The 24,068-nt window shown below is 38.1% G+C and overlaps 1 protein-coding gene across 1 annotated transcript in view; it reads left to right on the top strand.

The window, feature by feature from the left end:
* Positions 1–5,385: 5,385 nt before the first annotated feature.
* Positions 5,386–24,068, top strand: part of IRAG2 (inositol 1,4,5-triphosphate receptor associated 2) — a 118,160-nt gene continuing 99,477 nt past the window's right edge. Inside the window, exon 1 of the mRNA XM_045869555.3 lies at positions 5,386–5,959. Coding sequence (XP_045725511.1) covers positions 5,386–5,959 — 574 coding nt within the window. The remainder of the gene's footprint in view (positions 5,960–24,068) is intronic.

Genomic DNA, 24,068 nt, shown 5'->3' with positions numbered 1-24,068 from the left:
TTGGAGTGCTGGTAAAGTGAAAATAAGGTGGTGAGTTTTCCCCCAAGTGAACAGCTAAACTTTGGAGGATGCTGGCCTTTAGTCATCCAAGGTCAAGAAAGTCCCTTTCTAAACGGGGCAAAGCCATCCCAGGGCTAGCCTCTGTCTTCTCCTCACCCCCAGGCCCAAACTCAATATGCCTGTGGTGCTGAGACTAGATTAGCCCCAGAGATGTTATTTTCACCACAGGCAAATCCTAGAATTGTTTTCAAAGGGGCGTTTGGATACCTAAGGTCCTGAATTGTCATTTCCAGCCTTAGTTATTCAGCATGTGTGTTAGTGGAAAGAGGTTATGTGGTTTTGTAGATCCCCCCAAGAACTTGGGACCACCTGAATTCTTGCAGTTAGAAATTTTAGGGCTTATCCCAGTCTCTGAGAGGAAAACCAGACCTCATATAATAAGAACTGAAACAGAAGAGCACAGTGAGTTTTCAGAAGCATATGTGTGACTATACTATTTCAGGAATTGTTCCAGTATGAGATGTTTATCGTAAGTTTGGTGTGACCCAGCCAAGGAGCTTAATATAACAGGGTTAAGTGAATGGTGGGAGGGGAGAGTCCCATTCTATGCCAGCTTGCATTTATTAGTAACCAAACAGGTTTGCAGATGAGACTCGCTGAGAATTTACTAAATCTGGGACTTGTGGTTTGCAAATCATTTTGATTAACAGCTGCTGTCACCTATCTTAGGACAGGAAAAAGTGTTATTATTTTATTGCACTAAATATTAGTCACAAAGAGACTTAAAACAGTATAATTTGGCAAATATAAAATTTACTGGTTAAGTCGAAAACCATGCTCCGCCCTCACACTAGGCTCGCTAAAGATGACTTTCCTGGGAACATCTTAGTGAACAGATGCTTCTTCTGTTTCCATGAAGAGTTTACTGGCATCTGTTAGTGAAGGGCTCTTTTGGCAAAAGGAATTTCTTGTTTATCTACATATACACACATATTTAAAAAATTTTTTTACATACCTTACTTAAGGGTTTTGCCTTAGATCTCCAAAAACTGGGACTCAGGTGAAATATTTGCCTGAATCTCATAATTAAGTATTGAATATTAAAATATGCCTACCTGATCTAAAGTTTGGAAGCTTAATGTTCAAGAAATAATTGTTAGTAAAGGGGGAAAACACTTAAATGGTTGGTAAAGGAAAGATAATTACATTGTCAACATAATCTTTTGAGTTAGAGTTTGATTCAGAAGACTTTCTAAAGAGCTTTTGAATACCATTAAAATCTTTTTTCAAGGATGCTACTTTTGTATCTTGTATAAATCTTTGTTTGCAAAGAAATTCAACTATTTCTTAGTGATTAAAGAATATGGATATTGAAAAATGCAAATTATGCCCTTATGTTTGTCAATTCCTAAAGAATATGAAATATTCTCTCTACTGTACATAGTGAATTTATTCTAACTCCTTTAGGAAGTCAGAACAACTGCAGATTTCTGTCTCAGAGTGTAAATATTGAACTCTGCAGTTACATCACTGGTGAAAATTAGATCCGTAATGAGTAAACTTACTTTAGGTAAGAAAAAAATCACTTTTTTTTTTTTTTAAGATTTTATCCATTTGAGAGAGAGTGCACAAGTAAGGGGGAGGGGCAGAGGGAGAGGAGGAAGCAGACTCCCTGCTGAGCAGGGAGCCGCACTCAGGGCTCCATCCTGGGACCTGAGATCATGACCCAAGCCGAAGGCAAACGCTTAACTGACTGAGCCACTCAGCCGCCCCCAAATCACATTGTTTTATACATGTTGCCAGGCCTCAGAGGCTTTTAATCATTGCTTTGGATCATCAGGGAGATGGTTAAAAAGTGTTGACTCAAGAGCTTTTACTATATATAATAAAGCAATTCAGGCAATAACAATAACGAGATAGATTCTAGAAATAAGAACAATGAGGTGTAGTTCAGTCAATGAGAAATAAATAAAATGAGTGAAATAATTGGTATGGATAATCTCTAACATTATTTTACATTCAGCTAATGTGAATCTAAATGGAAATTCCTATAGCAGATTTGTGGTCCCAGTGTTCTGTTTATAACCATGGATTTAGCAAACAATATAGCATTGTGCACAGTGCATGATACATAATAGAGGCCCCTCAGTTTTTCCATCCTCACTCCCAAACTAGGATAACCCCCTCTTATAGGCTCCCAGAGCCCCTGGCACTTTTCTTTCCCAGTGTGTAATTATATAGTTATCTCTGGGCTTTAGGGTTGCTAGATTTATCTAATAAAAATACAAGAGGCTCAGTGAAATTTGAATTTCAGATAAACAATTTTTCAGTATAAGTTTTTCTTGTGCAACTTTTGTGATGTACTTATACTAAAAAATTAGCCGTTCTTTATCTGAAATTCAGATTTTTTAAAAAGATTTTATTTATTTGAGAGAGAGAGCACAAGCAGGGGGAGTGGCAGGCAGAGGGAGAAGCGAGAAGCAGGCTCCTGGCTGAGCAGGGACCCAATGTGGGGGCTCCATGCAGGCCTCAATCCCAGGACCCTGGGATCATGACCTGAGCCGAAGGCAGACGCTTAACCCACTGAGCCACCCAGGTGCCCCTGAAATTCAGATTTTCTTGGGCATCCTGGATTTGATGTGGCATTCCCGGTAGCTTGCTTGTTCATATCTGTACGTCCTGCAGACTACAGGTCTTAGGAGAGCAGATAATCTCTGGAGCAGAGGTATTAGCACTTTCTAGGTACTTGATAAATATTGGTTGAGTGCCTAAAAGGATGAGTGGTATGGAGTACAACTGAGGTTCAGAGAATTTAAAAACAAAAAAAGCATTTCCTGGGGCACCTGGCTGGCTCAATCAGAGGAGCATGTGACTCTGGATCTCAGGGTTGTAAGTTAGAGCCCCACATTGGGTGTAGAGACTACTACAAATAATAAACTTAAAAAAACCCAAAGCTTCTTCCCTTTGGGATTTCTACAAGTGTACCATCTTTACACTGTAAATATTCAATCAACTAAGATAAAGAGGAAATTCCATTTAAAAGGGACTCCGAAGGCTCTGCAGGGAGTCTGCTTCTGCCTCTGCCTCTCACTCATGTGCTCTCTCTCTCAAATAAATAATATCTTAAAAAATAAAAAAAGTAAAAGAGACTCCAAGCAACTGATCCTGCAAATATAATTAACTTTCAGTTTTTAATTTGCAGTTAGTACTTTTTCAAAGACAGTTATTGCACAAGTTCAACTTGTATTTTTAAGTGTTATGGCAGATTGCAGCTAACCTTTTCTATTGAGATCTAAAACTAAAAAAGAGGTTTGTACGGGACAGACAGGAGATGTTTCCAGGCCATATATGGAGGAGGCGGTCCAAATTTTGAAATCCTTATCATCACATCTTTTGAACTCAGACGTTCTGCTTTATATTAGAAAAAGCAAAACAAGTTAATCTTGAGAACATTCATTAGTTCATGAAGAGCCAGGGTCTTAAGTGTACTCTTTATAAGGTTTAGTTCATAAACTATGGAGTGGAGTTCACTTAGGTGAGTCATGGGAGTTTAGCAAACAAATGGTAAAAGGAGAAAAATGCCTTGGAAAAACAAATAGAAATGCATGTCTGATATACTACAAATGGAAATGCGTGTCTTGTATGCTAGGAACATTAATCTGGATCAGTCACAAATGCCCACAAGGCAAAGCCTTTCCCTGTGGTTTGAACGGCCTCCTACCTCAGGGTTCAACAAGGAGGGTAGACAGGATCTGAGAGTTTGAGGTTCCAGTTTTAGGGCTTCTATTAGCCTTGTGCCCAACCTGCGCTTGTGTTCTCTTGCTCTTGAAGGGACAAACAGTCCTTTCATATTGAGAACAATGACAGACTCTACTTGACATGAGGAGATTCGATGGCTCCTCTGGTGTCCTCGCCACAGTCAGCCATAGATTTAAAGCATGTGTGTTCACAGGTGAACTCTCTTCTGTCATTCCCTCTACATCACTTCCAACCTCCCAGTGGAGTGATGAACAGCTCCCATTTGGCCAGGGCAAATTCTCCAGAAAAGGTGGTAACTGTGAATAGTTGAGGGTCAACACTCACAGGAGCTGGGGGACACATCTACAAGCCTGGGAACTGTATGTATTACATATGACTGTGGCTTATCAATGATGCCAACAATAATGTGTATCTAGAAAAAAATCACATCATGGTTTTTGAATACAAGAATTAAAATTGTTTTTGAGGAAACAACATGCATACACAGTTTAAACAATCCAATGATGGAAGACAAAACTTAATTAAATGACAAACACACAGTACAATTATAAAGCCTAGGAGAGTTCAGAAAGAATAGACTCCAGTGAGTATACACTGATTCCAGAATTTCCATAGAGGAATGTGTTTTAGGCTTGGCGTTGAAAAATAACCCTTGAATATATGGAAAGGAGGGTATTGTCAAGTGACAACACAAAGGTTCAGATGATCGTGACTCTAATTAGTAAAGGATTCTGCTGGAGGGAGCTTCATTGGCTAGAGCTGGTGGTTGTCAACTTGGAGTAAAATGAAGCCAGATTGTGAGGATTTTTGAGTATCTTCTTCTAAATACCAGCCTTTCTAAATACTCCTTCCAATTATAGTTTTTTTTTAAATTTCTCTACCTTTTGTTCATTTTCTATGAGGGGATTTTTTAAGAAAGATCTATGAATGGAAATCTTCTTAAGGTCCTAAAAATCATCACTTCCAAACTCTGTAACTCTCTAGCTATTTGTAACTATTCAAACTATTATAACTCTTTGCCTAGGTTAATTTAAATTTTGCCAGTTTAGGCAAAATTTTGGATTTATTTCCACAGGACATATATAGTAAGTTCTCATTCTATGAGAACCAGAACAGTACTCAAATAGGAGCTGTAAGCATCCGTACCATCACCATCATATATGACATATTATTATAAATGAAAAGCAATATGGTTAGGAGTCCAGCCTCTTGAGCAGGACTGCCTGGGATCAAATCTGGCTTCAGCACTTATCTGGGGTGACTTTGGGTGTGTCTCTTATTTTCTCTTTGCCTGGAACTGGAGATAATAGTAATGTCTACTTCATAAGGTCGTTTTGAGAATGAAATGAGTTGATACATATAAAGGATATAGTACCATGCCTGGCATGTGGCAAATACTTTATATGTGTTAGCTGTGTTTATTTTCAGGAAATTCAAGTGCCAAAGTTAAACACATGGAAAGTTGTTTAAACCAATCGTTTAAAGACCTCTTAATCCCTCCACACATAATTTAGGACCAAAATGAGTTGCTAGATTATTGTCAGGACAATACTAACTTAAAAAAAAAATGTCTACTTCTGCCTGCACTTTAGCCACTTCATCTGCATGATCGGAGGAAGGTCAACAATGGCTTCTGTGAGGAAGGTCACTGACAAGCGGCATAACCCAGTGGAAAGCATTTGTAGAAAAATCAGAGCCATCCAAAAGAGAGAAGAGATTTCAGATCCACTTCGACAGATTCTCAAATATCAGTCTAGCAGTTTTGATAGTCCACAGATTAACACCAAGAAAGATTTTGAAGAGGTACTAAAGAACATGGCGACCACTCCTATTCCTTCGCCCAATACTTGTTTCTCAAGTACTGAGAAAGACGATGCCATCATTACATCTCCTCAAATAATGTCTCCAAGAACCCCATCCATTTCTCACCTCAGCTCTCCCGAGAATGCAACATACCCTGTTCCTCTCACAAGTTCTGAAAACCTCTCAAGGCCAAGATCACAGAGCTCTCAGAATTACACATCTCGAGTATCACAGACCAGGGAAGGGGTGCGCTTCTTTAACAAGGATTTGAATAACTGTTGTAATGAAAATAATTTTAGTGCGTCAACACTTGACTTTGATTCAACGTCTGATAAAAACTCTGAATGTTTTACTCCTCAGGAATCACTGGTGAAAAAATTATCTCTAAATGGAGCTGGTAAATATTAATCGTTTAGTGTTCTTCCAATAAAGGAATAAGCACTTTCTGAATACCTGAGTTAAAAATACCCAATCCACATGATTAAAACTTGGATGGAAGCATCCATCTTTCCCTTTTTAAGTATGTTTCTTTTTCTCTCTTAAAGAATTTTTCATTTTTAAAAATTATTTTTAAATTTTTTAATTGATGTATAGTTGACCTATTTCAATTATATACTTTATTAAATGCTCACCATGATAAGTGTAGTTAATGTCTGTCACTATGCAAAGTTATTACAGTATTGTTGACTATATTCCCTATGCTGTACTTTTCATACTCATGACTTAATTTATTTTATAACTGAAAGTTTGTACCTCTTAATCCACTTCACCTATCCTGTCTCCTACCTCCCTTCTGGCATTCACCAATTTGTTCTCTGTATTTTTCAGTCTACTTCCTTTTTGTTTGTCTGTTTTGTTTTCTAGATTCCACAAATAAGTGAAAGTATATGGTGTCTTTCTCTGTCTGACTTATTTCACTTAGTATTATGCCCTCGAGTTCTATCCATGTTATCCTGAATGCAAGATTTTATTCTTTTTTATGGTTGAGTAATATTCCATTGGGTATATATACCACTTCTCCTTTATCCCTTTATCAGTAGACACTTAGATTACGTCCATATCTTGGCTATTGTAAATAATGTTGCAGTAAACATAGGAGTGCATATATCTTTTCAAATTAATATTTTTGTTTTCTTTGGATAAACACCCAGAAGTGAAATTACTAGTATTTTCATTTTTAATTTTTTGAGGGACCTCCATATTGTTTTCCATGGTAGCTGTGCCAGTTTACAATCCCACCAATAGTTCATAAGGGCTCCCTTTTCTCCATATTCTTACCAACAGTTGTTATTCTTGACTTTATGATGCTCATTCTGACTGGTGTAAGGTGATATCTCACTGTGGTTTTGTTTTGCATATCCCTAATGATTAGTGAGGTCAAGCATCTTTTCATGACCATTGGTATGTCATCTTTGGGAAAATGTCTATTCAGTTCCTCCTCCGATTTTTTAATTGGGTTATTTGGTTTTTTGGAGTTGTTTGTTATTTCTCTATCTTGGATATTAACTTCTTATTGGATATATCATTTGCAAATATCTTCTCCCATTCATTTTATTGATAGTGTATTGCTGTTTCATTTTATTGATAGTTTTCTAAGCTGAGCAAAAGCTTCTTGGTTTGATATGGTCCCAATACTTTATTTTTCCTTTTGTTTCCATGTCCTGAAGAGAAAGATTCAGAAAAATATTGCTAAGGTCAATGTCCAAGAGTTTACTGCTTCTGTTTTCTTTTAGGAGTTTTATGGTTTCAGTCTTTACATTTTGATATTTAATCCATTTTAAGTTGATTTTTGTGTATGATGTAAGGAGTGGTCTAGTCCCATTCTTTTCCATGTTGTTGTCCAGTTTTCCCAGTATTATTTATTGAAGAGACCATCTTTTCCCTACTATACGTTCATATCTCCTTTGTCATAGATTAATTGACAATGTAAGTGTGGGTTTATTTCTGGGCTTTCTATTCTGCTCTATTGATCTATGAGTCTGTTTTTGTGCCAGTACCATACTGTTTTGATTACTACTGCTTTGTAATATAACTTGAAATCTAGGATTGTGGTGTCTTCAGCTTTGTTCTTCTTTTTCAAGATGGCATTGGCTCTTTGGGGGTCTTTTGTGGTCCCATATAAATTTTAGTATTTGTTGTTCTAGTTCTGTGAAAAAATTTTTTTTTAATTTTAGGTAGTTAACATACAGTGCAATATTGGTTTCTGGGGTAGAGTTCAGTGATTCATCACTTACATACAACACCCAGTGCTCATAACAAGTGCCCTCCTTAATACCCATCACCCATCTAATCCATCCCCAACCCACCTTCCTCTATCAACCCTCTATAGTTAAGGAATCTCTTTTAGCTTGTTTCCCTCTCTCCTTTTTTCTTTTCCCTTTTCCATATGTTCATCTGTTTTCTTTCTTAAATTCCACATATGAGTGAGATCATATTGTATTTGTCTTTCTCTGACTGACTTATTTCACTTAGCATAATACACCCTAGTTCCATCCATGTCGTTGCAAATGGCAAGATTTCATTCTTTTTGATGGCTGAATAATATTCCAGTGTGTGTGTGTGTGTGTGTGTGTGTGTGTGTGTGTGTGTGTACACATACCACATCTTCTTTATCCATTCATCAGTTGCTGGATATTTGGGCTCTCTCTGTAGTTTGGCTATTATTGATAATGCTGCCATAAACATTGGGGTGCAGGTATCCCTTCAAATCTGTATTTTTTGTATCCTATGGGTAAATAAATACCTAGTACTGCAATTTCTGGGTCATTGGATAGTTCTATTTTTAACATTTTGAGGAACCTCCATACTGTTCTCCAGAGTGGCATCAGTTGACATTCCCACCAATAGTGCAAGAGGGTTCCCCTTTCTCTGCATCCTCACCAACACCTGTTGTTTCTTGTGTTGTTAATTTTAGCTATGCTGACAAGTAGTAGTATTTTGATAGAGATTGCCCTAAATTTATAGATTGCATTGGGTAGTATGGATATTTTAACAATAGTAACTCTTATAATCCATGAGGATGGTATATCTTTCCATTTTTTTGATATTGTTTTTAATTTCTTTCATCAATGTCTTATAGTTTTCAGATTACAGGTATGTCACCTCTTTGGTTAAATTTATTTTATTTTATTCTTTTTGATACATTTGTAAATTGGATTGGTTTCTTAATTTCTCTTTCTGTTTTTTATTGGTGTATAGAAATGCAACAGACTTCTGTATATTGATTTTGTATTCTGAGACTTTACTGAATTCATTTATACTTCTAAGAGTTTTTGCTGTAGTCTTTAGGGTTTTCTATATATAGTATGATGTCATCTGGAAATAGTGACAGTTTTACTTCTTCCTTACCAATCTGGATGACTTTTATTTCTTATCTGATGGCTGTGGCTAGGACTTTCAGTACTATGTTGAATAAAAGTGGTGAGAGTGGACATCCTTGTCTTGTTCCTGATCTTAGAAGAAAAGCTCGCAGTTTTTCACCGTTGACAATGATGTTAGCTGTGGGTTTTTCAAATAAGGCCTTTATTATGTTGAGATATGTTCCCTCTAAACCTCCTTTGTTGAGGCTTTTTTATCATGAATGATGTTGTACTTTGTCAAATGCTTTTCCTGCATCTATTGAGATAGTCGTATGGTTTTTATCCTTCATTTTGTTAATATGGTGTATCACATGGATTGATTGATGCATATGGAATCATCCTTGAATCCATGAAATAAATCCCACTTGATTGTAGTGAATGATCTTTTTAATGTACTTTTGAGTTCAATTTGCTAGTATCTTTTGCAGATTTTTGCAATTACGTTCATCAGAAATATTAGTCTGTAGTTTCCTTTTTTGTAGTGTCTGTCTGATTTTGGTGTTAGGGTAATGCAGGCCTCATAGAATGAACTGGAAGCTTTCTGTTCTCTTACATTCTTTGGAATAGTTTGAGAAGAGTAGGTATTAACTCTTCTTTAAATGTTTGGTAGAATTCAACTGTGAAGCCATCTGCTCCTGGACTTTTGTTTGTTGGGAGTTTTTGATTACTGAAAAGTGGTCTGTTCAGATTTTCTATTTCTTCCTGATTCAGTTTTGGGAGATTGTATGTTTCTAGGAATTTATCTATTTTTTCTAGGTTGCCCAATTTGTTGGTATACAACATTTTGTAGTAGTCTCATAATCCTTTGTATTTCTGTGGTATTGGTTGTAACTTCTGTTTCATGTCTGATCTTATCTGAGTCCTGGCCTTTTTTTTTTTTTTAGATTTTATTTATTTATTTGACAGGAGACAGAGAGACAGTGAGACAGGGAATACAAGCAGAGGGAGTGGGAGAGGGAGAAGCAGGCTTTCCACTGAGCAGGGAGCCCGATGTGGGGCTTGATCTCAGGATGCTGGGACCATGACCTGAGCTGAAGGCAGACGCTTAACGACTGAGCCACCCAGGCATCCCTCCCTTTTTTTTTTTGGATAAGTCTGGCTAAAAGTTTATTGGTTTTTGTTTATCTTTTCAAAGAATCCGGCTCTTAGTTTCATTGATCTTTTCTATTTTGGGTTTTTTTTTTTTTTTCAGTTTCTATTTCATTTATTTTCCCTCTTCCTCTACTTCGATTTCCTTTCTCCTGCTAACTTTGAACTTTGTTTTTTCTTTTTCTAATTCCTTAGGTATAAAGTTAGATTGTTTATTTGAGATTTTTCTTGTTCTTGAAGTAGGCCTGTATTGCTATAAACTTCCATCCTAGAACGGTTTTTGCTAAGTCCCAAAGATTTTGAACCAACAAAGATTTTGTGTTTCCAATTTCATTTGTCTCCAAGTACTCCTTGATTTCATCTTTGACTTCCTCATTGACCCTTAGGTTGTTTAGCCACTAAGTGTTTTGTGGGTTTTTTTGTGTTTTTTTCCAGTTTTTTTCTTATAATTGATTTCTAGTTTCATAGTACTGTGGTTGAAAAAGATGTTTGATATGATATACAGTCTTCTTAAATTTACTTGTGCTCATTTTATGGCCTAATGAAATCTATTTTGGAAAATATTCCACGTGCCCTTGAATGTGAATTTTGTTGTTTTTGAATGGAATATTCTGTATCTATCTCTTAAGTCCATCTGATATAATGTGTCATTTAAAGCCACTCTTTCCTTATTAATTTTCTGTCTGGATGATCTATCTGTTGATGTAAGTGAGGTGCTAAAGTCCCCTACTGTTATTCTTCAATTTCTTTCTTTATATCTGTTAGTAGTTGCTTTTTGTATTTAGGTGCATAGGTTGGGTGCATAGGTATTTACAATTGTTATATCCTCTTACTGGATTCATCCCTTTATAATTATGTAAATGGCCTTCATTATTTTTGTTTCAGCCTGTGTTTTAAAGTGTATTTTGTCTAAGTATTGCTACCCCAGCTTTTTTTTTCCATTTGCATGAAATATCTTTTTCCATTCTTTCATTTTCAGTCTTTATGATTTTAGTTTAGGGTCTTTTGTAGACAGCATATAGATGAGTCTTGTTTTTTTTATCTACTTAGTCACCCTATGTATTTTGATTGGTGCATTTAATCCATTTACATTTAAAGTAATTATTGATACGTATGTACTTATTGCCATTGTGTTAATCCTTTCTGACTGTTTTTGTAGTTATTCTCTGTTCCTTTCTCCTTCTCTTAGTCATTTCTCACAGGGAAGAGAATTTCTTTAGTGTGCTTGGATTTCTTTCTCTTTACTTTTTATGTATTTATTACAGGTTTTTGGCTTGTGGTTACCATGAGGTTCATATATAACATCTATGTATATAGTAATCTGTTAAGTTGATGGTCACTGAAGTTCAAACACATTTTAAAAGAACCACAGTTTTACTCCCCCCCCCTCTATATTTTATGTATATGATGTCATATTTTACATCTCATTATATTGGGTATCCCTTCACTAATTTTTGGAGGTGTAATTGATTTTACCACTTTTGTCTTTTAACCTTTATACTAGCTTTATAAGTGACTGATCTGGTATCTTTACTCTGTTTGCTTTTACCAGTGAAATTTTTCCTTTTATAATTTTCTTATATCTAGTTATGACTTTTCTTTTTTCACTTAAAGAAGTCCCTTTAACATTTCTTGTAAGGCTGACTTAGTAGTGAGGAACTCCTTTAACTTTTGTTTGTCTGGAAACTGTCTTTCAATTCTGAATGATAACCTTGCCATGTAGAGTATTCTTGGTTGTATTTTTTCCCCCCTTTCAGCATTTTGATTATATTGTGCCACTCCCTTTTGGCCTGCAATGTTTCTGCTGAAAAATCAGCTGATAGTCCTATGGGGTTTCCCTTGTACCTGTTAACTCTTGCAGCTTTTTTTTCTCTTTATCTTTAATTTTTGCTATTTTAATTATTATGTGTCTTGTCAGTCTTCTTGGGTTCATCTTGTTTGGGGCTCTCTGTGATTTCTGAACCTGGATGTCTGTGTCCTTCCTTAGGATAGGGAAGTGTTCAGCTATTATTTCCTCTAATATGTTTTCTGCCCCCTTCTCTCTCCTCCTTCTGGGATCCCTATAATGTGAAAGTTATGCTTGATGTTTTCCAAGAACTACCTTAACCTGTCCTCATTTTTTGAAGTTCTTTTTTCTGTTCAGCTTAGTTGCTTTTCACTACTTTGTCTTCCAGATCACTGATCTATTCTCCTGCATCATCAAATCTGCTATTGATTCCCTCTAGGGTATTTTTCACATCAGTTATTATATTCTTTAGCTCTGGCTGATTCTTTTTTATATTTTCTATCTCTTTGTTGAGGTTCTCACTGAATTTATCAAGTCTGGTGAGCATCTAATGACTGTTACTTTGAACTCTTTTTTTTTTTTTTTAAGATTTTATTTTATTTATTTATTTGAGACAAAGAGAAAGAGATACAGAGAGCATGAGAGGGAGGAGGGTCAGAGGGAGAAGCAGACCCCCTGCCGAGCAGAGAGCCCGATGCGGGACTCGATCCCGGGACTCCAGGATCATGACCTGAGCCGAAGGCAGTCGCTTAACCAACTGAGCCACCCAGGTGCCCTACTTTGAACTCTTTATGAGGTAGATTGCTTATTTCCATTTCATTTAGCTCTTTTCCTGGGGGTTTGTCTTATTCTTTCATGTGGTTCATAGTCCTCTGTCCCTTCATTTTGTCTGACTCTATTCATTACTATGTATTAGGTCAGCCTTCTAGTCTTGAAAGTAGTGGCCTTATGTAGAACATATCCTGTGAGGCCCAGTAGCAATCCCCCCCTAGTCCACAAAACCAAGTGTTCCAGAGGTGTTCCTTGTGAGGCCTATGTGTGCATTCCTCCTGTGACTGGGTCATGACTGCTACTGGTCCTCTGGTGGGCAGGGCCAGCCCTTAGCCCAGGTGTCTGTAATATGGGTGGCAGGGCTTGCTCCCAGCACAGCTGAATGAAAGCTGTGATGTGATGGATACAACCTGATTTGGGAGTAAGGACGGCTATTTAGGTGTTGGTTATTTCTTTATAATTTTTATACCTATTTTGCATATTTTACCAGTGTCTTGAATAATTTTTTTGAGCTTATCAGCTGATTTACCAGCTCCAATCATTGGAACTTCTTACATGTCATCAGTGATCCCTCACTGGAAATATATACCTCAAATTTATAAAATCAAGATACAAAATTTAGCTCAAAATTGTTAATTTTAGAGTATGTAAAAGTTACTATTCTTACAAGATTTAGAGTCACTCCCAAACGTAGCCAATGAAAGAACTGACAACCTGCATGTCCCAGGCAGAAAGGAAGCCACGTCACATTCTTAGTGATGCAGGCCGGCTGAGTCCCAGAACCCAGGGGAGGGTCTCAATGGACCAGCCATGACCCTTCCTTGGCATCATGCAGAATGGAAATCAAATGTGAGCCAGAGAAAGTGGAAACAGAGTTTATTGAATAGTGTGACAGTCAGATAATAGCAGACGGAGTATCTGGGAGACTCAGGAGAGAAGAATGAGTCTCATCATTGTTAGGGGTTTGTATTAGGAGAGTCTAGGGTACATGTTCCTCCAGGAATCCAGGGTAGGGTACAGTCAAAGGCAAGTGTCAGGTGAACAAGAGGTGTTACTCCATAAATTACCAAAGATAAGGGTATTGATGCCAGTATCAGTTGAGGTTTGTTTGAAGCTAATGTCCTGGGACATGTTTAGGATCTGGCTCTTCTTATGTGTTATCAGGTGTTTGGGGCCTAGGACAAAACTTAACGATTAACTTTCTGGCCTCTGCCTGTTGCAGGATCATTGAGCCAACAATCAAGAAAGAGTTCTTGAGATGTTTTATGGTGCAACTTTTAGTAAGTTTATTTAAGTAGCACCGAGACAGGACCCGTGGGCAGAAAGAGCTGAACTTTTACTGTATGAAGCTGGTGGTTGGTTATATGCTTAGTGCTCAAAGGGGAGGGGACATACAGGGAGTATTAGATCATAAATGTTTTCTTTCAGTTTCTACTCATAAAACTACTTTTGCAAGATGTCTCTGGTGCTTATCATTGAGCTTGATATTAACTATTAGTGAGAAGTACAGGCAGTCATGAGACCCTTTAAGAATGTAGCAACCAGCACGTATTTGATCCTTATCAGAACTATGCAGGCTATAGGCCAGCCTTCTGGGCTAAACACGAACATTTTTCTGCTTCTATCCCTCATCACCCCTTGAAGTGGGAAGATAGCTTCTTTGGCTTGTTCGGAGACAAAATATGGAACATGAGTGAATAGGGTCTAGCAGAAAAACAACAGAAATGGAGACTTTCTAAAATGGAATCCCTTCAGCTTTCCTACTTCATTAAGACCTAAAATGATACAAGGAAGAAGGAAATAGTTATTTCTAGGAGATAAAGGATCAATAATCAATGAGTCTGGATTTGGGAAGGAAAGAACAATGTGAATTTTTCTTTCTTTTTTTTTTTTTTTAAAGATTTTATTTATTTGAGAGAGAGCAAGCACATGAGAGGGGGGAGGGTCAGAGGGAGAAGCAGACTCCCCGCCAAGCAGGGAGCCCGATGCGGGACTCGATCCAGGGACTCCAGGATCATGACCTGAGCCAAAGGCAGTCGCTTAACCAACTGAGCCACCCAGGCGCCCGAACAATGTGAATTTTTATTTCCATCTTTAGACTGGACTGAGGAACAAATCTATTTACAAAAACTCTTGAGGATCCTCTCTGGGTTTAGGAAATTCTTTAACTAAGACCCTTAGTTCAGACTTTGACCAAGGAGTAAAAGATGCCTAATGAGGATCTCTGGTAGTCCTGAATGGCCTTATTTTTAAAGATTTTATTTATTTATTTGATAGAGAGGGAGAGAGCACAAGCAGGAGGAGTGGCAGAGGGAGAAGCAGGCTCCCCCCTGAGCAGGGAGCCCAATGCAGGGCTTGATCCCAGGACCCTGGGATCATGACCTGGGCCAAAGGCAGATGCTTAACCAACTGAGCCGCCCAGGTGCCCTTGGATGGTCTTATTTTTTTTTTTTTAAAGTTTTATTTATTTATTCATGAGAGATAGAGAGAGAGAGAGGCAGAGGCAGAGGGAGAAGCAGGCTCCCCGCGGAGCAGGGAGCCCGATGCGGGACTCGATCCCAGGACCCTGGGATCATGACCTGAGCTGAAGGCAGACGCTTAACCGACTGAGCCACCCAGGCGTCCCTGGATGGTCTTATTTTTAAAAGTAACTGTTTAATAGTCTCTTTAGAGTGGAAAGACAATTCAGAAAGAGGATAACTAGGATGAATGCTCAAAGGATAGAGGGGAGCACTAGGAGTTACATCAGTCTTATAGTCTTATTTTAGCTACATTGTCTCTTTCATTAGCTTTTTGTAATGAATCTTTCAGTGGAACTACTTTGGAATTTTGAAACTTTTTGGAGGCTCCTACATGCCAATTAAAACAGGTATCCCATTCTGTTTAATTTGGGAACCCTTGCTTTCAAGTGCACTTCTTAAATGATCTTACCTAATTAGAACAGTTCCCATACTGGTCATTGTATTTCTAGGTTGTAATACCCTTGAGGGCTGGGAGCAGCATTGATAGGACCCTATCTGCAGATGGAGTTAACACACATTTCTTCTATTCAGCCATATCTACCTGCAAAGGAAGTGAAACTCACATTTCTGTCTGGCCTTATTTTGAGGCCCCCAACCTGACAGTTACCAAGCCAAGTTCCACAGGACACAAAACAAGCTTAGTGAGATTTTGCTGTTTTTGCTAGATAACTGAGATTTCTGGAACTATAGCTCTTAGACACAAAATAAGCAGGTGTGCAAGAAGATGGCATGCATGACTCTTTAGCATTTAAGAATCCCATTAGCTACCTGCAAGGATATCAAAAAAAAAAAAAAAAAGAATCTCATTACCTAAAATTGTGGGTTTCTCAGAGCCATACTATACCTAAAAGGGATGTGCCACAGGGTTGGGGTTTGTGTATGTTTAATAGTGTACCTTGTTGCATGGAAATTTCCTTGCGGTTGGTGGGTGAACTAATGTCAATCTAACACATTCTGTGACCAACTTCTCTTGTCATGGGATTCTTCTTGAGGTGACTAGTGCTCTAACAGCCTTTAAATGCTCAACTTATGCCTACCAACTTTTGCAGATTTTTGGCCTCCAATATCCCTGCAAACAAACCTGTCCACCTTAATGTATCAGTAGTAACCTAGAGATGTTACCATATCCTGGCCACAAGAAGGCCCTGTATGCACCACCAATTCCTGTGGAAACTTAAAGTTTTCCACTATGGGAATTGTGGTCTGAAAGGCTAAGGGCTTGGTTCCAGGCAGACCCTTCTGCCAGCTCAGTTGGGCTCTGGGCAGAACCACCAGCTCCACTGGGCTCTGGGCAAATATGCCAGATCAATTGAACTTAGGACATCACCCGTCTGCCCCCACAAGCTGACCTGCCCTGTAAAGGAAAGTCAATTAGATTGAGAGCTCAAATACAACAGAGCAGAGCTCAGAACTGAGAGGAATTTACCCACAGCCCTTGGAAATGACAAGAAAAGCAGCAAACTCAAAGGGTTCACGGGCACCATGGCTGTGTGTCTCGTCATCCCCAAACGCTGCTGGAAGTTCACTTTGGATCCTTTTGCTGCCACCAAATCTGTTAAAAAACAAAATTCAACTGAGTAAATTTGAAGGTCTAATTGGCTTTATTAAATTATTTATGAATCAGGCAGCATCCCATCTAACAAGTAGGAAGGAATTCAGAGATGTACAAAATAGAAGGTTTTTATTTATTTTTTATTTATTTTTTATTTTTTTAAGATTTTATTTATTTATTTGAGAGAGAGAGAATGAGAGACAGAGAGCATGAGAGGGAGGAGGGTCAGAGGGAGAAGCAGACTCCCTGCCAAGCAGGGAGCCCGATGCGGGACTCGATCCTGGGACTCCAGGATCATGACCTGAGCTGAAGGCAGTCGCTTAACCAACTGAGCCACCCAGGCGCCCAAAATAGAAGGTTTTTATAAGGAAAATGGAGCAAGAACATTATTAGCAGAAGAAAAGGATTTTTCCAGGCAAGATGGCTTTCCCTTGGGAATAGTGGGCAGGATTTGGGAGGGATTGGGGTGGAGGATGGTGGTGTCTTACCATGTGGATTCTTCCTTTAGGGGATAGAGAGGGCCCATGAAACAGATTCATTGGTACCCATCAGGAAATTCCCCATTAACCAGTTGAAACTACATTTCTGGGGGATTGAAACTGCAGTTAGATTACATACTGAGCTCTGGTTTGGGAGTTAGCCTAAGGGACACCAGTTTGGGCCTGTGGTTTTCTTTTTAATAAGGCCTACCTCTGTTCTTTCATTAGGTGGTGCAAATGGTGATATTCTATCATTCCTTCCTAATTTATCAGCTGGAATAATTGATAAAAAGAAACTCTACCCTGCTACATCAACTACCTGGGCATCCTAGGTCTTCTTTCCCAAAGGAGAAGCAGGATAAAAGCCTGATTGTGTTTCTGATCACTCAAGAGTAGGTTGTGGATATTGTGTGAAGGGTTCTTACCCCTGTACATCGGTGCATATTTCCTATAAACAAGGACATTTGCTTGCCTGAATATGGAACAGTGATCAAGATCAGGATGTTTAATATTATTGCAATACTATGATTTAATTCAAAGTTTGATGTTCAAATATTCTCAGTTGTTGTCCCAATCATATACTTTACAGCTTTTTTGTTTTCTGGACCAGGTTCCAATTCAGTTCACACCTTGTATTTAGTTGTCACAGCTCTTTAGTTTCCTTACATCTGGAGAGTTTCTCACTTCCTTGTCTTTCATGACCTTGAAATTTTTGAAGAATATAGGCTAGTTACTTTGTAGAATGTCCAATATTTTCTCTTGAGTATTCAAGTTATACATTTTCACAGGCACACTACAGAAGTGATGTTGTATTCTTCTCAGTACAATATATCAGGATTTTAAAACTTGATCACTTGATTAGTGTAGTGTCTGCCAAATTTCCCCACTGCAAAGTTACTATTGTTCCTTTGTAATTAATAAATAATTTATGGGAAGATATTTTGAGTCTATGTAAATCTCCCATTCCTCATCAAATTTTCATTCACTAGTGTTAGCATCTATGCCATTGTGCTTTATAATAAGAAATACATATTTGATCTTTGTTTCGTTTTTGGCCCTGAGCTCCTAAAACATCAGGAATTTCCTAAATGATGAGAGCAATAAAGGTGTCTTGTTATGTTAATGAGGTGACTTTTGGGCCTCACCTAAGGACAGGGGGCTGGTTGCTAGAGGAGACAATTGCAGGATTAGAAGGTTGGAACTTTAAACTATTCTTCCCTGACCTCAGGATGGGGGAGGGGCTGAATATTGAGTTCTATCATCAATGGCCAATGATTTAACCAATCTTGCCTATATAATAAAGCCTCCACAAAAACCCAAAAGGAGAGGGTTTGGAGAGCATCCAAGTTGTTGAACATGTGGAGATTTGGAGAGAGTGGTGTGCCAGGGAGAGGGCATGGAAGCTCTTTGCCCCCTCCCCACACCTTGCCTTGTGCATCTCTTCCATCTGGGTGTTCCTGAGTTATATTCTTTTATAATTAACTGTGGATCTAGTGAGCACAATGTTTCCCTGAGTTTTGTGAGCCACTCTAGCAAACCAAAGGAGGGGTTCATGGGAACATCCAATTTATAGCAGGTCAGTCAGAAACACAGGTGATGTCCTAGACTTGGGATTGGCATCTGAAGGTTGTAGGGGTGGGTCCTATGGGATCTGACACCATCACCAGGCAGAGAGTGTCCAAATTGAATTGAATTGTAAGACACCCAGCTGGTATCCAAGAATTGCTTGGATGTGTGTGGGGGGAGAAAAAAATCTCCACATTGGAATTTGTGATTAGAAACATGGCATCCACTGATATTTCTTGTCTAAATCAATTACTACTATAATTGTTGCCAAATAGAAATATTTTTTATCTCCATCATTCTTTCTATATTTCTTACTTGTCAATCTACTGTAAGGGTTTTACCTTCTTCCTAATTAATTAATATCACAATGAATTCTGGATTCTTCTTATATCCAGTGGTTTATAATCTATTACTATCATTATTTATTTTGAAGCTCAAATTGTCCCAGAGTTGGCTAGCAGGATATTATTTAAGGTGGCTTCTATATCTGCTTGGTATGTTCCCATCTTTCTTTGAGCATTTAATTACTTCCTGGTAACAGCCAGATGTCCCAGGTACTAATACTTTCGACATGTCCTCATTGTTTTTAATAGCTTATTTTCCCTGGTACTATAAAACTCTCTAGGCTTGTCTTATACATTTCCTGCCCCAACCTTGGAATCATGTATTTCTTCAAGTATCCATGGCTCTTTTTCATGGGAAATAATAGAGATTACAATCTGGAGGCAAGGGGCTGTTGTCATTTATGGGCCTTTTCAGTAGTCAGATCTAGGGAGTACTTAAATTTTTTGAAGATAAAGTACATTATGAGTTCAGCAACTATCCAATGCAAATTTAGTATTATAGGGGTTTTACTTGTCTCTTCTGTATCTCTATTTCCTTTCTCACCCATAGAAAATCCTGGTCCTCAGTGACACCAATATAAATGCTCATTTGTTTTATTCTTCAATATATACACGACACTTTTAGAATAATAATACCCAAACTACTTGTATTATTTTTCTGTTGCTGAATTTACACAAACTTGGTGGCCTAGAACAATACACATTTATTACCCCATACCTTCTGTGGATCAGGAATCCATGCACAGCTTAGCGGGGTCCTCGGCTAAGGAACTCACAAAGTTGTAGTCAAGGTGTTGTCCAGGGCAGCTGTGTTATCTGTGGCTCAACAGGGGACTGACCTGCTTTGGGCAGCAGAATTTAGTTGTTTGTGGTGATAGGACTGAGGGTTGTTGTCAGCTAGAGGTGTCCCTCAGTCTCTTGCCAGTTGGGCCTCTCAGCATAAGAAGCCCATAACATGGCATCTTGCTTCTTCAAAGCCAGCAGGAGAATTAGTGACTCCAGCCAAGTCAAGAGCTGTGATCTTATGTACCTTAATCATATAATCACACACAAGTATATACCATCACCTTTGCAATGTTCTATTGGTTAGACGCAAGACATAGGTCCTGCCCATACTCAAGGGGAGGGAACTACACAAGGGTGTAAACATTAGGAGGCAGGGATCAAAAAGGACACCCTGGATTCTGTGTACCTCACTACCACAGTAGATTGCTGAAAATGGTTTAAGATTTTTGGGGTCATTCTTTTTTTCTTAAGATACATGCAGTATGTTCCCCAAGTGTGTATGGGAATGTTTCCAGACTTGTTTTTATAATCTGTTTTTTCTCACTTAGTAATTTTGAGTGGTCATCTGTGTCCACAAATTTTCTTCATATACTATACCTTTTTGGGAATATATCATATTTTACTTAACCAATCTGTCTCAATTGGATATTATTTTTTCTCTATTATAAATAGCATCATAATGAATATTCTTGCAGCAAAACATTTCCATGCACCCTTAATTATAGTGTAGGATGAATGGCGTTTATTTATTTCCAGAAAGCTGTTCTGCTTGGGCAGGATTTAAGGAACTATTTCCCTGAAGAAAATAAGGAAGCTCCGCTGAAGGGAGATATTGATCAGAGTTCTTCAGAGAAGAAGAACCAATTGTGTGTGTGTGTGTGTGTGTGTGTGTGTGTGTGTGTGTGTGGATGGATGAATGGATGGATGGATAGATGGATAGATAGATGATAGATGATAGATAGATAATAGAAAGATAATAGAAAGATAGATAATAAATAGATAGATTTATTATAAGGAATTGGCTGACATGATTATGGAGGCAGGCAAGTCCCAAGATCTGTCTGTAAGTCAGGAAGCTAGAGACCTAAGGAGCTAATAGTTTAGTTCCAGTCTGAATCCAAAGCTTCCCCAATGAGAACCAGGAAAGCATATGGCATAGTTCCTGTCTAGAGGCAGCCTCAAGACCAAAGAAGAGCTGATGGTTCCATTTGAGTCCAAAAGCAGGAAGAAAGCTGAAGTCCCAGTTCAAACAAAGGCAGCCAGGCAGAAAAAATTCTCTTTTACTTAGAGGAGGGCCCATGTTTTTGTTCTACTCAGGCTCACACTCATTAGGAAGGACAATCTGCATTAGTTAGTCTACCAATTTAAATGTTCATTTCATCTAAAAATACCTTCACAGAAATATCCAGAATAACACTTGACCAAATATTTGGACATCCCATGGCCCAGTTAAGTTGACAGATAAAAATCCATGACAGGAGGTATTTTCAGTTTGAGGTATGTGATAGAGGGCTTAGAGTTTTAGTGGAGGAAAATAAGATAAAGATATTCTTGTTGGCTTCACAGCTCTCTTTTCAATTCTACAAATAAAAGGAATAAAAATCATCTCTCTAAATGTATTTTTCCCCTTCTCAGTACCTCCTAACACTGCCAAATGACATTTGTCATTAAATTAATACAGATCTTCCTTGACTTATGATGGGGTTACACTCTGACAGATTCATTGTAAATTGAAAATACCCTAAATTAAAAATGCATTTAATACATTTAACCTACTTAACATCATAACTTAGTCTAGCCTAACTTAAGTGCTCAGAACACTTATATTAGCCTACAGTTGGGCAAAATCATTTAATACAAAGCCTATTTTATAATAAAGTATTGAATATCTCATGTAATGAATATTGTACCAAAAGTGAAAAACAGGATGGTTGTATGGGTACAAAATGGTTGTAAATGTATTTGTTCTTAACCTTTGTGATCGCGTGGCTGACTAGGAGCTGCAGCTTACTGCTTCTGTCTAGCATCAAGAAGGAGTATCATATTGCATATCACTAGCCAGGGAAAAGATCAAAATTCAAAATCTGAAGTACAATTTCTACTGAATGTGTATCACTTTGCAACCACTGTAAAGTTGGAAATCAAACCATTGTAAGCTGGGGACTAGCTGTACTCTCCTTAAAGTTATTCATGCTTTTGTTAGTCTATATTTACCTCCTTGAGGGAAGAATCTTCACCCCTGCATCCACCCTGTCCCCAGAGCATAGATCTCAAAGCAGGCTTCAGTTAGAAGTAAAAGACAAGTCTTAAGCTTAAATAAGATTGGTGTGTCAGTTACTAACTTAATTTCTGAATGTGATAGTAGGAATGACTGTATCTAAGAATGGCCTCTCCACATCAGTTTACCCAAAAAAGATTCGAAGTACTTACTTGAGACTGAAATTTCATCTAGGCTAGATGCTGAATGCCTTTGTTTTCTCCCCGCATTTTCATATTTAACTAATAACACTTTTTTCGTGCCCTGAGAAAAATATATGCAGTAGTTAATTTTTAACTTTATTTTTGAAATATAGTTGACATAAAATGTTACATTAGTTTCAGGTGTACAACATAGTGATTCAACAAGTCTATACGTTCTGCTGTGCTCTCCCCAAGTGTAGCTACCTTCTGTCACCATACCACACTATTACAATACTACTGACTGTATTTCCTCTGTTGTGCATTTTATCCTTTTTCTTTTTTTTTTTTTTTAAGATTTTATTTATTTACTTGGAGAGAGAGTGAGTGAGCAGGGGAGGGGCAGAAGCAGAGGGAGAGAATCTCAAGTAGACTCCAAGCTGAGCACAGAGCCCAACACAGGGCTCAATCTCATGACCCTGAGATCATCACCTGAGTCAAGGTCAAGAGTTGGATGCTTAACCGACTGAGCCACCCAGATGCCCCTCCCCATGACTTTTTCTATAACTGGGAGCCTGTATCTACCACTCCTCTTCACTTGTTTTGGCCATCCCCCCCACCCTTCTCCTCTGGCAACCATCAGTATGTTCTCTGTATTTATGGGTCTGTTTCTGCTTTTTGTTGGTTTATTTACTGTTTTGTTGTTTTAGATTCTACATATAAGTGAAATCATATGGTATTTATCTCTGTTTGACTTATTTCACTTGGCATAATACCCTCCGTGTTGTCACAAATGGCAAAAATCTCATCCTTTTTTATGGCTGAGTAATATTCCATTATGGATATATAATGCATTTTTAAATACATATAATGCATTTTAAAATGTAAATTCATTCCTATGTGATATGTGTGTATACATCTTTACTCATCAATCAGTGGATACTTGGGCTGCTTCTGTATCTTGGTTATTGTAAATACTGCTGCAATAAACATAGGGGTGCATGTATCTTTTCAAATTAGTGTTTTTGTATTCTTTGAGTATATACCCAGTAGTGGAATTACTGAAACATATGGTAATTCTATTTTTAACTTTTTGAGGAACCACCATACTGTTTTCCAGAGTGGCTGCACCAGTTAGCCTTCCCACCAACAGTACATGAGGGTTCCTTTTTCTCCACATTCTTGTCAACATTTGTTGTTTCTTGTGTGTGTGTTTTTTTTTTTAAGATTTTATTTATTTATTTGACAGAGAGAGACACAGCGAGAGAGGGAACACAAGCAGGGGGAGTGAGAGAGGGAGAAGCAGGCTTCCCGTGGAGCAGGGAGCCCGATGCGGGGCTCGATCCCAGGACCTGGGATCATGACCTGAGCCGAAGGCAGACGTTTAACGGCTGAGCCACCCAGGCGCCCCGTTTCTTGTGTTTTTTTATTTTAGTCATTCTGACAGCTGTGAGGTGATATCTCATTGTGGTTTTGATTTGCATTTCCCTGAATATGAGTGATGTTGAGCATCTTTTCATGTGTCTGTTGGCCATCTGGATGTCTTCTCTGAAGAAATATCTGTGTATGTCTTCTGCCCATTTTTAATGGCTTATTTGTTTTTTTGTTTTGGTGTTTAGTTGTATAAGTTCTTTATATAATTTGGATAGTACCCTTTATCAGATATGTTATTTGCAAATATCTTCTCCCATCTTGAAGTTTGCCTTTGAGTTTTGTTAATTTTTTTCCTTTCACTGTGCAGAAGCTGTTTATTTTAATGTAATCCCAATAGTTTATTTTAGCTTTTGTTTCCTTTGCTTCAGGAGACATACCTAGAAAAATGTTGCTATGGCTTGTGTCAGAGAAATTACTGCCT

This window comes from Mirounga angustirostris, unplaced genomic scaffold, assembly GCF_029215605.1.
Source record: "Mirounga angustirostris isolate CCGP_5_RB_7025 unplaced genomic scaffold, mMirAng1.0.hap1 SCAF_5, whole genome shotgun sequence".
In the NCBI taxonomy this organism is placed as follows: domain Eukaryota; kingdom Metazoa; phylum Chordata; class Mammalia; order Carnivora; family Phocidae; genus Mirounga; species Mirounga angustirostris.
The sequence above is the reverse complement of the archived record's forward strand: the minus strand, read 5'-3'. Positions and strand labels throughout refer to the sequence as shown.